Raw genomic sequence first — 15,397 nt, forward strand, 5'->3', positions numbered from 1 at the left:
TATTGACCGCCCATCCAATCCGTGATTACAAGCAATCCGGGTTAACCTCTTTAATATATTATTTCCCGTGTCTAAGACTTTCTATATCCATTAATTAATTTGTAGTCTGCTATAGACTTTAAATTAATTAATATCTTTATTTCCAAGAGTTTGTCTAGTACGAGATGTATATTAAAATATACTTTTCCTTTTCTATTTATTCTTGGATTAAATCCAAACCGGCCGGGTTTCCGAATAATAGAACTTCTCTCGAACACCTCTTGGGGATATAGTCAAACCACGCAGGCACACGATTCAATGTAATAATAAAACTGACACCATTCTAGTTATTAATTACTACTACCCAAGATATCAGGAATATTGGGTTACGAAAAACCCGCACCTATTGATAAGTCAAAGCAGCGTATGATTAAATAACGTGTGTCCTATATTATTACAAAGATTAGGAAATATTAAATCTCCAAGACATCGTCTTACAGTAGATAGCAACAAAGACGTGTCTATACTTTAGATCCATTCAATGCTATACCACACCAGTGTCACTAGTCATTCTCAAGGTAAAGACGACTTTCGGATGGACACTGCAACCTTTCACGATAGGTAGCCAAAGCCTATCTAGGTTGTGAAAAAGTTTTACTTCTACAAGGTACCGGTTGGGCCACCTACTGTGATGACCTGTTCCACGACCCAACCTTCAATGTAGAAGACTTAGACTGATTTTACTTTCCGGCGTTTTAATTATATAATTTAATATATAATTAAATACGGTCAATACCCATTAAAGTAAAATACACAGTGTGAAGAAAACATTTATTATTCTCATTAAATGAAGAGTGTTTACAATATACAAGCAATTTATCAAATTCAAAAACTCGAAAAATGCTTTTTAGTATATATGTTCCAACACTATCAATAAAGTTCATATAATTAAATAAGTTTAGAAAACTAATAGTTGTAAAAAAACACACTAAGCACTTTTCATCCTCTATATACGTTGCGGCTCCAAGTTAAAATATTTTTAATTACATGTTTAAATTTATTTAAAAAAATTATTATTAAAGAAAACTATATATTTTTAATATTAAATTTTTTATTTAGTAAAGATAAATCTGATGTAATACAATATTATAAGTTTTTTTCATCTCAAATAAATTTAATAAAATTCACTAATTTATTATGGCAAGTTAGTGTCGCTGACTATCACTTATCACCCTAACATTTGCAAATCCAACTGTTAGTTTATTGAGATAGTTGTTGCAATGGTCTAACCAACTAATCCTCACATTTTGTTGTTGATACTATTTATAGTCCTCAGCTTTTAACAATATGTAGATAAAAAAAACTTTTAGTGCTTGATTGGATTCACTAAATTTCAAGTTACCCTATTTGATCCCTCGCGTGAGGCAGGATTTGATTATGTGCGCTATCATTTCAAATTTTATTCAAAATTATCATATCATATTATAATTATAATCCTAAAAAAGTCACACTTTTATCATATTATAATTAAATATTGTTCCCTCCATTCCATAGTAATAGGGGCGTTTTTCCATTTCCGTCCGTTCCATAGTAATAGAGTCATTTCCCTTTTTAGTAAAAGTTAACACATTTTTCCACATCTACTTTACTCTCTCTTACTTTTTTCTCTCTTCATCTCTCTACCTTTTTCATTTTTCACTTTATTCTCTCTTTACTTAACTCACCTAACACAATTTTTCTTAATCTCCGTGCCGAAAAGTTTTACCCTATTACTGTGGAATGGAGGGAGTATCTCACTCCATGCAATTAATTCCATGAAATTATATCCAGTCACTTTTTAAGTTTTATCTTAAAAAAATGTTCAATATTGTAACATTTTTAATCCAAAATTTAGCAAAACATTTTTGACGATTATATATGGATAAATAATTTTCAAATAAAACATTAAAACGATGTGATGAAATCAACAATTTATCATTTTGATAGTGTAAGAATGCCATATAAGCCTATGATATTCCAAGTCATCTTTTACCGTTACCAAGATGTAAAATGGTTCATTATAAAATTTAAGATAAAATGAAATTTTTTTCACTATTGATCTTCTCTCCAATAAAAAGAGAAATGGCAAAAACAAAAAGGAAAAAAAACCACCCCCAAAACCTAAACCCAAATCTCAAGAGTCCTTATAGCAAATAGAGAGAATTGTTCCTTCCTGATTTAAGAATGAAACTAATTTAGTACGAGTTTGGGAAATGTTTCTTGAATCCTAAGGCGCTGCTCTACTCTGCATGATTAAAAAATTAATAGTTAATAATTTTAGATAAATAATTAAAAAATATAATAAGATTAAAAAGATAAAACACATACCATAGAGTCATGGAAAACACATTCCATGCTGACAACATTTGATTTGTCGTCCATGTTTGGTCATTTCGAAAATACAAACACCTAACTTTGTGACAGAATAACGAAACTAATTTAGTACGATTTTGGGAAATGTTCCTTGAACCTAAAAGCTCTGCTCTACTATGCATGATTAAAAAATTAACAGTTAATAGTTTTAGATAAATAATTAAAATACATAATAAGATTAAAAAGATAAAACGCATACCATAGAGTCATGGAAAACACATTCCATGCTGACAATATTTGATTTGTCGTCCATGTTTGGTCATTTCGAAAACACAAACACCTAACTCTGCGACTGGTAATGTTATGGTAGATTGTACGTAGATCCTTGAGGAAGGTAAATTCCAAAATTTAATTTTCTTCTTCTGATAAGATCACAATATTAGCAACATAAAAAATAATAATAAATGTAAAATAGATTAATACAAATATACTACTGTTTGTAAAGAATAAGAACCATACCTAAACAAATTTCTTTTTTACGAAAAAATCTTTGATTCAAAGGGAGAGAAGGGAACTTAAAAGCGGATTGTAAGTTAGCAAATGAACATATTTATAAGCATAACGTATTAGTGTGTGATAAATCCACCAATTACCAACCATAAATTTACATTGAAACGTCTTCTAATACTTTAAATGGATGCCTTAATTCTATATTGTATAATGCGCTAATCTTAAATAGTGGTTGATTGCCTGATTAGCGAGCAGCGTTGAATTATTTGCTTTCAACCCATTCTGGTAAGATTCTATGGAGTCATCTAATAAGAAGGGTCAATCACAATTGTAACAGCCACATTAATACAAATTCATAAACATTTATAACTATTATACAATATTATGTAAAGGGACAAATTATAACGGTCATGTCAATACAAATTCCACATTATAACTATAATGACATATTTTATAAATATTCTAATTCATTCCATAACTTATAAATATATCAAAATAAGGCTAAAACTCACCTTTTATATATGTACTAATATTAACCCTTGTGCGATGCACGGATTAACTTATTTCTATATTTGTATATTTAATATTGTCAATTAACAATTTAATAAGAGTACATCAAGTCTAGGCACTTGTGAAAAATACATTTGACAAACCTTTATATTTCTATACTATACGAAAACACAAATTTTTCTAACAAATAGTTAATCCACGACTTATAATATTCAAAATATCAAAATTATTATAAAAAAAAAATATTTTGACACAACTATAATTGATTAATAATAATCACCATTACTATTAACTTATTTATTTTCAATTTCAATTAGGAACGCTTTAATGCACTCAAGTCGTATAGTACAAAATAGAAAATTATTGGATTTCACTACAAAAGCTAAAATAACATCTAATGAAAATGAGATTATGGACTTCTTTAACACTTTTACCATAAAAATAATATTACCATCATTGCACTAAAAATGGAACATAAAATGGTAGAACTTTATTGCATTATAATAACGTTAAACGTATATAATTTTAGACATTTATTCATACTAATTCTAGACGATGAAGAAATGATTCATATTAGAATAATGAAAAATGAAACTTGAACAAACAAATATTGTTGTATATCATAACTAACAATCATAATATAACTCAAGAATCTACGATAATTCTAGAATTATTTGCAAACAATAAAAGGGAATCAAGGGATGCCTGAGAGTCTAGTCTCCACTCTTCTTGAATCTTCCGTTCCTTATTCTTTATCTCGGCTCTTGTCAAATCTTCCATCTTTGATGCCGCTATACTCGACTGAGCACATCTCACTCTTAGCACCGTCACCCATTGAAACACAGTTGAAATTTTGATTGAAGAAATTTGTTGGGTGAATAAGTATTTATAGAGAGATCCGTATAAATGTGTTAACATTATTACTTTAATTACCGTTCCTTTGAATATTGGTGCATTAATCATTTTTATTACATTTTAAGTGTAACTTATTGGAATATGAATAGTCTAGCCTATTTTTTATGCATGATTATAGTTGTTCTCGATAAAGATTTTATTTAATCAAAACCCGATTAGCTCGCATCCGATTAACCCGCAATCCATTAGGGCTAGACCCGAAAATCCGATAAAATTTCTTTTATTCTATTTTTTTACTCCTAATTCGACACTTCATTGATTAATTTTATAATATAGATAACTAAAAAAATAACTTTCAATTTTATAATTAAATATACAAATTATATATTGAATTTTTATTAATATAATAATTGATAAATAAATTAAAAACTTTAAATTCACTAAAAAATATTTAAATTTCTAAAACATGCATTAAAATTCCACGAAATATCTCAAATATTAGTATTTGATCATGTTTATGATTGAGTTTAAGCATATATCTCACTATATCATAATTAAATGTTTTACATTGTATGAATATTAGTAATTTTAATCATTATCTATTGGATTGATCGCATGTTAATATTATCGGTAGCAACCCGATTAACCCGTTGGGCTAGCCCGAAACCCGAGCTTTTAGGGTTAGGGTTGAACTTTTATAACCCGAAAGAAATCACAACCCGATTAGCCCGCACCCGATTGACCCGCAACCCGAGTAGGGTTGGCCCGAAATCCGACGGGCCGGCCCGATTGACATCCCTATGCTACAACCACCACCCGCCGGCTTCTCCTACTTCTTTTCCGGGCCACCTCTTCGCCGTTCCACCACCACCTGCCATCGCTCCTCCACCGTCACACAATCTCCACGCCGCTGCCTCCTCCCTCAAATCAACCCTCCCGTCATAAAATGCAATATCCAGCCCCTCACTTAACTCACAACAACACTGTTCTACACTGAACTGTTTCATACTAACTCCAGTTCATGAATAAAACCATGGAATTATACTAGGAACAATGGCATTTCGCTTTAAAACTCTGTTCTCTCTTTAAGTGTGACAATGTACACGTCTAGGTTGCACCCTTGATTAATAAATCAGTGGAATGCTTATACAGTATAAGGTGCAACCTCAGGCTTAATGTGGTGTTTATATAGCTTTATTACAGGCTCAAACTGTTGTGTGTGGCAAGATAGAATCCTGTCCTACTTGTGGTAAGTCGTGATTGTTTGGTATGGTATGCTGTGATTCTGTTGCTTAGTTATAATGTACTACTACATGGTATTAGGATAATGGGCAATGCTTTGGGATATGCAATTGCTAATTTGCTTGAATTGTTGTGATTGGTGATAAAATGAAATTGTTTATGCCTATTGCAAGGTAGAAATTTCTGTGATAAAGAATCCATTGAAATGGGGAAGGGAGCAAAAATGAAGAAGGAACGAGAAATCAAGTTTGCCAATGCCATTGAGGCTATGAATATTATTGGGATCAAGGAAGAGAAGGTCTTGCCAGTACTGAAAACACTGGTGAAACTGTGTGACGATAATTGGGCACTTATTGAAGAGGGAAATTATAGAGCCCTTGCAGATGCTATACTTGTTAAAGATGAGAGAGATGTAAGTACTGTGGGCTGAAAACATGGAAGCACTCTCTTATTTTGCATGGATTTCCAGCTCATACTCCATTGATTGGTATCAAACTGAAAATTACTAATTCATAGAGTTTTATCTTTCAGGTGGAAGAGCAGCCAAGGAAGAATGTGGATAATGGAGTATGTTATATTCCATGATTAGTCAGCAAATCTACTAATGCGAGTTTCAGTTTTAATCGTTTTCCTTTTCCTCTATACTTATCCAATTATAGAATAGGAGGCGTTTTTATTTGAGTGATAAGGCATGATTGATGAAATAATCCAGCTGAATCGAATGTGTAATTTTCATGATTTGACCCGTGTTGGATAACTCGGCCTGCCCTCTAATAATCCAATTGGATGATTATTTGTGGCCTCAAAGTTGAGTAGATGATTAATCATCCTCCAACCCTATCAAATCTTATCTATTCCGTCACCAAACCAAATTCCCCAGATATTATTTGAGTGCTAATAGTTTATAAATCTTATAACTGACATTATGCAATGGCTCAATTCTCCTGATAGGCACAAGACCATTTGGAGAAAGAAGCTCGGGAAGCTGAAGAACCTGAACGGCCAATGAAAATATTGAAACATGGACATCTAAATCATCAAACTTCCTCCTCAAGTACTTCTAATACAAGCATGTCTCCTTTTCGTCCTAAAGAACCAGATAAACTATCTGAAATGCACTGCATCAAACTGAATGGTACACGAGGCATGGAGGAGTCACCCCAAAACAATGCTAAAAGAAAAATGGTTACGCCATTAGTTGTCACGTCCCAGTCATTTGGTCAAAGTAAAGGAAAGCAGCCTAGTTCTTCTAACTCTTTGGTTAATGAGAATGGTGATCCCAACCACCCCAGTAGCATCAATGGGAGTCAAAAAAGTGTCAGACAAACAAATGCACCAAGAATACCTTCTCATCCAATGAGACTGAGAGATAGAGGTGCAGGAGCTGCATCTCTTCAAACTCCATCAAGGACAGTCTCTAAGAGTTCATCACATGCTATACAACAATCAGAGCCTAAAGTGCCAGACACCGTGTGGTCACTTGAAAAGGACAAAATCGGAAATGATGCTATATTTAAGACTAAAGATGCGCCAACCACTGATGACGAGCCACGTAAGCTTTTCGTTACCGAAAATTAAATTTTTGGACATTTTTTGTGAGTGTTGTGATAGTTTAGGATGTATAATATGGGATCTTGTTAAAATGTGTCGGGCATTTGGTTCTAATTATGTATAGAGCGGAATATTGCTTCAAGTCTTTCTCTATAATATTTCCTTTAGAGTATGTTTCATGAAATCTCACGTTCTTTTGCACCCTCGGAAGTCCATCTATTTTTTATGATTGCTTTCAGAGTTTCAATGGGTTGAGAAACTGGAAGATCGTTACTCGAGTTTGAATATGATGACAACTAAATTGGCTCATCTAGGACATGAGTAGTGGTGTTTAGGATAGGAACAGCCATGCAATCGCATGAACTAAAGATTGGGCACCAAGAGTAGGTTTGCAGAATACAAGGTTTAACAAAAGTTTGGGGAATGTGCGAAATGAGCCATTTGTGGAAAAAATGGCATGTATAAGAAACTCATGAATAGTGGACAAGAAGCTACATAGAAGAAAACTGTTCCAAAAGTTGACATCAACGGTTGTAAGGTACCAATTAACTAGGTTTATAATACCTAGTCCCTATCCGCACCTTAGTAATAGAATCAACTAATGTAAGGCACCCATTAACCAGGGTATTATGACCTATATGGCTATACCCTATATGCACTCTAGTAGACCAAACTATCCAACTCACACATTTGGGATAAAGTTTTGTAACTTGTAGCCAAGCATTTTGAACAAAGCGAAAGCTCAGGCAATTTCATGATGTCTCTTTTTTAATATAGCAGCATTGTTTTGATTCGGTGTCTCAAATATGTTATGTTTGATGAAGAATTCCATCCTTCATCATAAAATTTGAAATATTTGAGCTGAATATCTTCAATGTTGTCAAATATCAGCCATGGTGGTGGCGGTTTTTTGGCTAAACACCATCGCCGCGTTGTGACATGCATGACTGTTTGTCGTGGCAGTTATGGCGGCCTTCATAGGTGTGACACCATGGCACCTAAGTAGGGCTTGCCCAACCCATTAATCTACCAAGCCGACCCATTCACCTAATAACCCACACATTTACCCAATTGAGTTAGGGTTCAGGTTAGCAATTGCGATTCCCGCTGAGCAAACTGTAGTGCGCACCTCCATTCTCTTCATTCCACATCTTTGTTGACCCATTACTGCACTAGCGATCCACTACTCCAACGAAATTTTTTGTTTTTTATTAAATATTTGTCTTCATTCTTTGATGTTATAGGATATATAGAGTTACATAGAGCAATTGCAATTATGTCTGTTGGAGAAGATTTTTTTTGAGGTTGATGTGGATTGAGGTCCATGGAGGATTCAAATTTAGACATAATATATATTGGGCTCATGACTTTAAGTTTTTTTAGACATATTATGTAATGGTTTATGACTTTATGTTTTAATTATTGTGCTAAGATTTGAGATATTATGTTTCTATTATTTTCTAGATTTTTGCATATTATATTTCTTATTCTTTTTTATATCAGTATTTTTTTTTATATTATTATTAATCAACCATCATATCGCTCCGTGCTAGCCACCAGAACCCTTGTGGTGATTTTTTTGTCAATCGCTATATGCCATTAACAACATTTGATATCTCTAACATTATCACCTCTAAACACTAAACTTGCTCTGAACCTTGGCTCAAAAGGCAGGAATGCAATTAACTTTTCTTTCCTCCGTCCCAAGGACCCCTTCCTTAGGCGCTGGATTTTATGCAAGTTTATTTTGTGTGTTAGTGGAGAGAATAAAGTAATAGAGATGGAATAGGTGTTTCCATTTTTAGTAGTGGGTCATCTTGGTTGGGACAAACCAAAATGGAAAGTGGTCATCTTCGGTGGGACGGAGGGAGTAACAATTATTCATCATATATATTACCTTTTTATACGTGATTATTAATCAATCAAAGTAACAAAACATAGAATTTAGGTTTTGATGTGTAGTGATACATGAGCCCAAACATTAGAATTACTAACTCAAAGGGAGCATTGGCTCACTAAATAGTACTACTAGGTAGCCAATAGGTCGGGTGTTAGAGTCATCACATGGGTAGATGAGGAACCATTGCTGATCCTCTTCATTTAAAAAGAAATTTTTTTTAAAAGTACTAGGTAGATGATTCATACTATTATCTCTACTAGAGCTTCTCTATTTCTCAATTTTTTTATGATTCTTATATTCTAGTACATAAATTGCAGATATATCACATGGAGGAGATTCTATTACAAAACCAACATCACTACAATATGTCAGGGAAAGAAGAAGTACAGCTGATGTCACTATGGTTTTGTGTGAATCAAGAAACAGTGGCAAGTTGGGAACAGATTTAAATAGGCAATCAGTAATTGGTGACACAACTAAATCATCAGCTGCAGGTGTTAGAGGTGCCGAGGCCTTGGTCATCAGTTCTTTGAATGGAATGGTTGGTTCTAGATCTGGTGCCGATGTCCCTAAGCCAAAATCTAAGGTACTTTCTCCACCTTTAAATGGCAGGAGTGGTAGGCCACAACTGAACAAATTGAACACCGAAGATAATATTGTGGTAAACAGAGAAAACCAAGGCAATTGTCCTGAAGATATAAATGGTCTGAGATGGGAAGCTGTTCAACAACCCCAGCTGAATGGTCAGACTATCAAGCCAATCCATGATTTTGTTGATATTTCCAAGGGACAAGAAAAGTTTCCTATTGCATTAGTGAATGAAGTCAATGATGAGCGTCCTCCTTCTTTCTGCTACATTCGCCAAAATGCAATATACCAAAATGCGTATGCAAATTTTTGTTTGGCTCGTATTGGAGACAATAGTTGTTGTTCTACCTGTTCTGGTGATTGTCTATCCTTATCCTTACCTTGTGCATGCTCATATGAAAGTGGAGGCGAGTTTGCTTACACTGCGGATGGCCTTGTCAAGGAAGAACTTCTTAATGAGTGTATTTCCATGAATCTTGATCCAAAGCAACATTGTCAATTTTTCTGTCAGCAATGTCCACTAGAAAGATCAAAACGCGAGGATAGTATTGAACCTTGCAAGGGGCATTTAGTAAGGAGCTTTATTAAAGAATGTTGGATCAAATGTGGCTGTAATATACAGTGTGGAAATCGAGTAGTGCAGAGAGGAATTAGTCGCAAATTACAGGTAATTACTCCCTCCGTCCACAGAAAATAGAGCACAATTACCATTTTTGGCCGTCCAAAAAAAATAGAGCACATTCATTTATGGAAAGTTTTCAACAAATAATAACCCTACACATTATTCCACTAACACTACTTCTCACTTACTTTTTCTCCCTCTCTCTTACTTTTTTCCCTTCTCTCTTACTTTACCTACATTAAAACCCGTGCCATACACAAATTGCTCTATTTTTTATAGACGGAGGGAGTATATCATAGTTGATATCTGCAATCTCTTGTACTTTAATTTCCTAAAGTTAGTAATATACAATCTCTTAATGTCCTTAATATATGTACTAGGTGTTTATGACGCCTGAAGGAAAAGGCTGGGGTTTACGCACACTGGAGGACCTGCCAAAGGGTGCCTTTGTCTGCGAATATGTTGGAGAAGTTTTAACAAATGCGGAACTATTCGAACGTGTTTTGAGTAGCCCTGAAGGGGAGAAACATTCATATCCAGTTCTTCTTGATGCTGATTGGTGTGCAGAAGGAGTGCTGAAAGATGAAGAAGCGCTTTGCTTAGATGCTACTTATTATGGAAATGTAGCACGGTTTATTAATCACAAGTAAGTTCATTTATAACAAACTATGCATTTGGTGCATGACTATTGTTTTTCTGAAAATTGATAGTTGTCGCTATGGTTGTATCTGATGTCATAATATGCTTACTAGAATCTGTCATGATGTTTTCTGTGTCATACATTGTCAAGAATCTCAAGAAAAAGTAGTTTTCTACCTTTTCTGAAGGGTACAACACTTGGTCGAAACAACATAGTGTCTACAGCACATCCTTAGTTTCCCATTGTTTGGTTATGCTGGTGTATGATGCATTCCTTTAATAAATTTCATTTAGTTACTTAGTGTGTTCCCTTCTTAGAATGGTGTATTGATCCATCCAAGGAGATCATTTTTCTTTCACAGGTTCATAAGTTATTATGCAATGACAAGAGCTATAGATATACTTATCATTCTTTATCTGATTTTCATGTACACTATAGGTGTTATGACTCGACCTTAGTGGAAATACCTGTTGAAGTGGAGACTCCCGATCATCACTACTATCATGTATGAAATCACATGCACTTCTTCTGATAGCTATCTTGGGTTCAAATTTTTTCTCTAGCTAATTGGATCATGTTCTTCAGCTTGCTTTCTTCACTAGTAGAAAAGTAAAAGCCATGGAAGAACTCACTTGGGTAAGTTGGTTTAAACTTATCTTTGAATTTGCTTGCATTGATTCTTAAGATTCATACTTTGAAAATGCCATGTAATAGTGGCAACAATTGTTATGTTGATTGATCAAGAGGAATGAAATTTGTTATCATGAAATGACATAATATGAAGGTAATAAATCTGTGGTCTGTTATTTAAGTGTATAGATAGTTTGTGTAGCTTGTGTTAAATGTATTACAATGAGGTTGTGTTACCCACAATAATCGACATTCCTTGAGTGTGCTGATTAATTGATTAAATAGTTTTTAAGTTATTAATTTGGTAAAAAAATGCTTTGGCCATTACATTTTGACTCTCTTCAATTTTGTCAAAAAAATGGACTGTTTCATATTGTTTAGGACTCATTTATAGCGAACATATTGTTCTGTACCAAAATCATACATGACCATAAGTTTAGGATAAAAATTGTACTTTTTATTTATTCATCTGTAGTTATATAAAGTTAAGTTTTGTGTCCATCTTTGATATGATTCTTCATGAGGACTTATCTAAAGCTTTTACCCAGACTTGCCCCTTGTAAATACAACAAATAAACGAAGGATAGTTGATCTAACCACAAAATTTTAACCAAAAAGGGGAGACCATTGAAGGGAAATGGGAGGAAGAAGGTGTGAGAGGTGGGAATCTTCCTTAGGACCTTAGAACCTCCATTTAAATAAAAGTAGCAATACTAGGAATTTAGTGACGCTTAGCTAAAGATGCATACATTTACTTGACTAATCCTAAATTAAGCAAACAATCTTCGATGAAGGAATTTGATAGATTCTCAGAAAGGAGATAAATCTCAACGAGGGTTAACATTCACCAAAAACTTAGCTCCCAACGAATGAAGGCATAAAAGCTAGTATACTTGGATGGAGAAATAACATAAAACACCCCAAAATTGGGCTAAAACAAGCTAAAATTCAAACCCAGCATGGCCTATTCGGGTGGATGGCCAAGTTCATCCGGTTGGGTGCCTGCTCCTAGAGTACCCGCGGACCTCCCCAGCCGGGTGAGTTTGCACCTTTTGCTACCCGGCAGGGTAGCCCAGTTTGTCTCTTGTCCGACCCTAGGGCGCTTCACCTTGTCGGGTGGTTAGGCCTCCCTCGAGCTACCCTGCTAGGTGGTGGCTCCTCCTGGACACCTCTACTCTCCCCCGCATCTCCCCTTTGTCTTTGGCCCCCAACAATCCAAGGACATCGAGGGCGTCGTTGCACACGACATAGAGTACCCAGGTTCGCATCATCCTCTCCTTCTTTTGAATGATTTGTCCTCAAATCACGTCCATAGATACCTACAAAGCTTATAACACACAAGTAAAAAATTCTGAACGTAAAATCGTAAATGAGGTGAATTGCTCACCAATAACGTCAAGGAGATGTGATGTACTCCCGTCCTTCGCTCTTGGGCCCCAATCTATCCATGACCCTTGGAGTTGGTGTGGTTATCAACACCGAAGACTTGGGGGTTTGCATCACCTCTATTGAAGAGTGGTGGGTATTGGGAAAACTATGGATAAAAATAGGTTGAGCCTGGGTGTGCATTTCTTTGTAAAGACATAGTATTAAGTTGGCTCAAGCTATTTTAAGTTCATAAAGTTTCATTTTGAAAAAAATAACGCACTATTACATTATGCATTAATCTTGAAGAAAATGACATTACATAGGCAACCTAGTAGGCTGAGAAGGCTTTATGTTGATGAATAGGCTCTATAAAAAGCTGAAGTGGATGCCAATTGTTAAAAAAACCGGAGCCATTCTTGGCTCATCATAAGGTGATAAAGGACCCTGATGGCTATCCTAATCTATTTCCTTAGAGGGAGGCAATCCTTCTCATAATTCTTCCTAAACAGTTTTTGTAATTGTTCTTATGTGGTAAGTTTTTATGTGTGCTTAATGCTCCGATGTTATAAATTTGTTGAAATTGCACCTAGATAGTAATCTGGAACACTACTATTGTCATGCTCTGGATGATATACAATTTAAGAATACATTTTGCTTATAAGTAATATTGCTTGCAGGATTATGGAATTGATTTTGATGACCACGACCACCCTATTAAGGCGTTCCGTTGTCAATGTGGTAGCGAGTTCTGCCGTGACATCTAACGTTCTAGTAAGTATAAGCACGAGCAAGCATTTTAGTTAAATACCGTGATGTGCCTAATCACTGACTTTTCTATTTTAGGATCTAGAGCAGGTAGGAGATACCAGAGTGGCTGTGGTACTCTACTTCCAAATTTAGCCCTTACAAACATTGATTGATTGACATAGCTAGGGTTCTACATCCTTAAAATAGGCATTGACCCAGCTTTACTTGGACTGGGTAATTTGAGTTGTTTTTCATTATTTTTTTATGCTGTGTAGTGCATGTATGAGGAATTTAGATGTTGCGGAAATTATAATTTTGTGTGAGTAAATGTGTTTGTAGCCGAACTGATTTGGCATTGATCCCAGAAAAAATGGTCAGAGCAGTGTCCGTAGCTAGTGTTTGTAATAAATTGTGTTGTACTGTATGTTTTTCATTCATTACCATTAGTTAATGTCATGGATTTTCTGTAGCATTTATCTCACAGCAACTCTTGTTGGTAATCAATATGTCATCACCATGTATAAGGAGATGAGAAACATCATATTTCTCAGTGTTCTTCATGCATAAACTTAGAATAATCTATTTCCTTCACATATTCATCAAAACTGATATACCACTAGATCATACATGGAATTACTATGAAATTGACAAATGAAAATATAGTACTGAGTTGCGTAAAGAATGACTTTGGCTAGCTATTTATAGAACATAATCGTCATGATTAAAGAATTCCGTAAGTAACAAAAACCGTACATGCGAGCTAAAACTTCAGTAGTCCCGTATTCGGCAACGTTAATCCAGCAATGTTCATTGTTCATCCTACATTACTAGCCATCTTCAAAAAGCAGTAATAGTACTATTCTATCAATAATCTATACCTTCTACTCCCTCGTTTTTTAAAAATAACAACTATTTACATTTTGGGTCGTTCCTTAAAAATAGAAACTTAAATTTTTTTATTTTAGGACATAAAATCCACAATCCACTAACTCTACTTTCACTACTTTTTCTCTTCCTCTCTCTTACTTTACTCATTTTTCTTTTCCCTCTCTTACTTTACCAACTATGCTCGCTTATTTTACCAATTGTATATTAAAATCCGTGTCGTTTCAAATGTTTTTATTTTTTTTAATACGGAGGGAGTATTATCCAAGACCGGCAACATTAGGACTACTAAGTGACCATTCACTATTGATCGATTGGTTACTGATCAACATTTGTTGTTATTGTTTATCAATACAACTAATCTATACAATATATAAAAGAGGAGTTTTGGGAGGTTTTGAATAACCATTTTATGCCGAGGATATAAATGCAATTAATATAAAATTCAAAAATTAATTCTAATAAATATATAATCCTATGGTTCCCACGTTTCTTCTTATTAGTAGAGATTAGTTTCTCATATTTCATATATGCATGAGTGAGTGGGAGGTTAGCAAGACTGCTTTTCACCACTAAACCACTATCTTGCTCCCACTTTCATCCCATACTTAATCACCATTGTTCAAGAAGACTCTTAGTGCCAGTGATGCTAGCTGGACGAATTGGTCGCCTGGTCCTTCCAAAAGCGTGTGCTGGAGTGAGTATTTGATTTCAACCTTTTGCAATATTACACATAGATTCTGCTAATCAAATAATATGGAGCAGGCATACTTTCATACTATCAACCAATCAGAGGGTATACCAATACGCCGTGCATCCAAAATATACAGTTACAAATATCTCTCTCATGTACGGTAGTCTTCTCACTTTTCTTTAGCCGGTTCTTTCTAAGCAATGATGAAAACACGAGTAAGGAGCCAAAAATATTATTTTGCGACGTTCCGAAGAAGAAATTGACTGCGACTATTCAAAAAATAAGAGCAACATTTTGCTACACATCAATGGCGTTCAATATTTT

The 15,397-nt window shown here is 34.6% G+C and overlaps 1 protein-coding gene across 1 annotated transcript; it reads left to right on the forward strand.

Annotated features, from left to right (window-relative positions):
* Nucleotides 1-5,005: 5,005 nt before the first annotated feature.
* LOC125201276 (probable inactive histone-lysine N-methyltransferase SUVR2) lies at nt 5,006-13,966 on the forward strand. Its single transcript, XM_048099319.1, has 10 exons — nt 5,006-5,455; nt 5,622-5,860; nt 5,980-6,015; nt 6,400-7,000; nt 9,217-10,154; nt 10,490-10,755; nt 11,188-11,254; nt 11,335-11,385; nt 13,425-13,518; nt 13,591-13,966. Exons 2-9 carry the CDS (start codon nt 5,654-5,656, stop codon nt 13,509-13,511), a joined length of 2,253 nt encoding a protein of 750 aa, XP_047955276.1. The 5' UTR covers nt 5,006-5,455; nt 5,622-5,653; the 3' UTR covers nt 13,512-13,518; nt 13,591-13,966.
* Nucleotides 13,967-15,397: the final 1,431 nt, after the last annotated feature.

Source organism: Salvia hispanica, chromosome 1, assembly GCF_023119035.1.
Source record: "Salvia hispanica cultivar TCC Black 2014 chromosome 1, UniMelb_Shisp_WGS_1.0, whole genome shotgun sequence".
Lineage (NCBI taxonomy): Eukaryota > Viridiplantae > Streptophyta > Magnoliopsida > Lamiales > Lamiaceae > Salvia > Salvia hispanica.

Coding starts and splice junctions, on each gene's coding strand:
- LOC125201276 (XM_048099319.1), top strand. CDS start 5,654: ATGGGGAAGGGAGCAAAAATGAAGAAGGAACGAGAAATCAAGTTTGCC. Junction 6,016..6,399: donor GGAAGAATGTGGATAATGGA/GTATGTTATATT, acceptor TTCTCCTGATAG/GCACAAGACCATTTGGAGAA. Junction 7,001..9,216: donor AACCACTGATGACGAGCCAC/GTAAGCTTTTCG, acceptor CATAAATTGCAG/ATATATCACATGGAGGAGAT.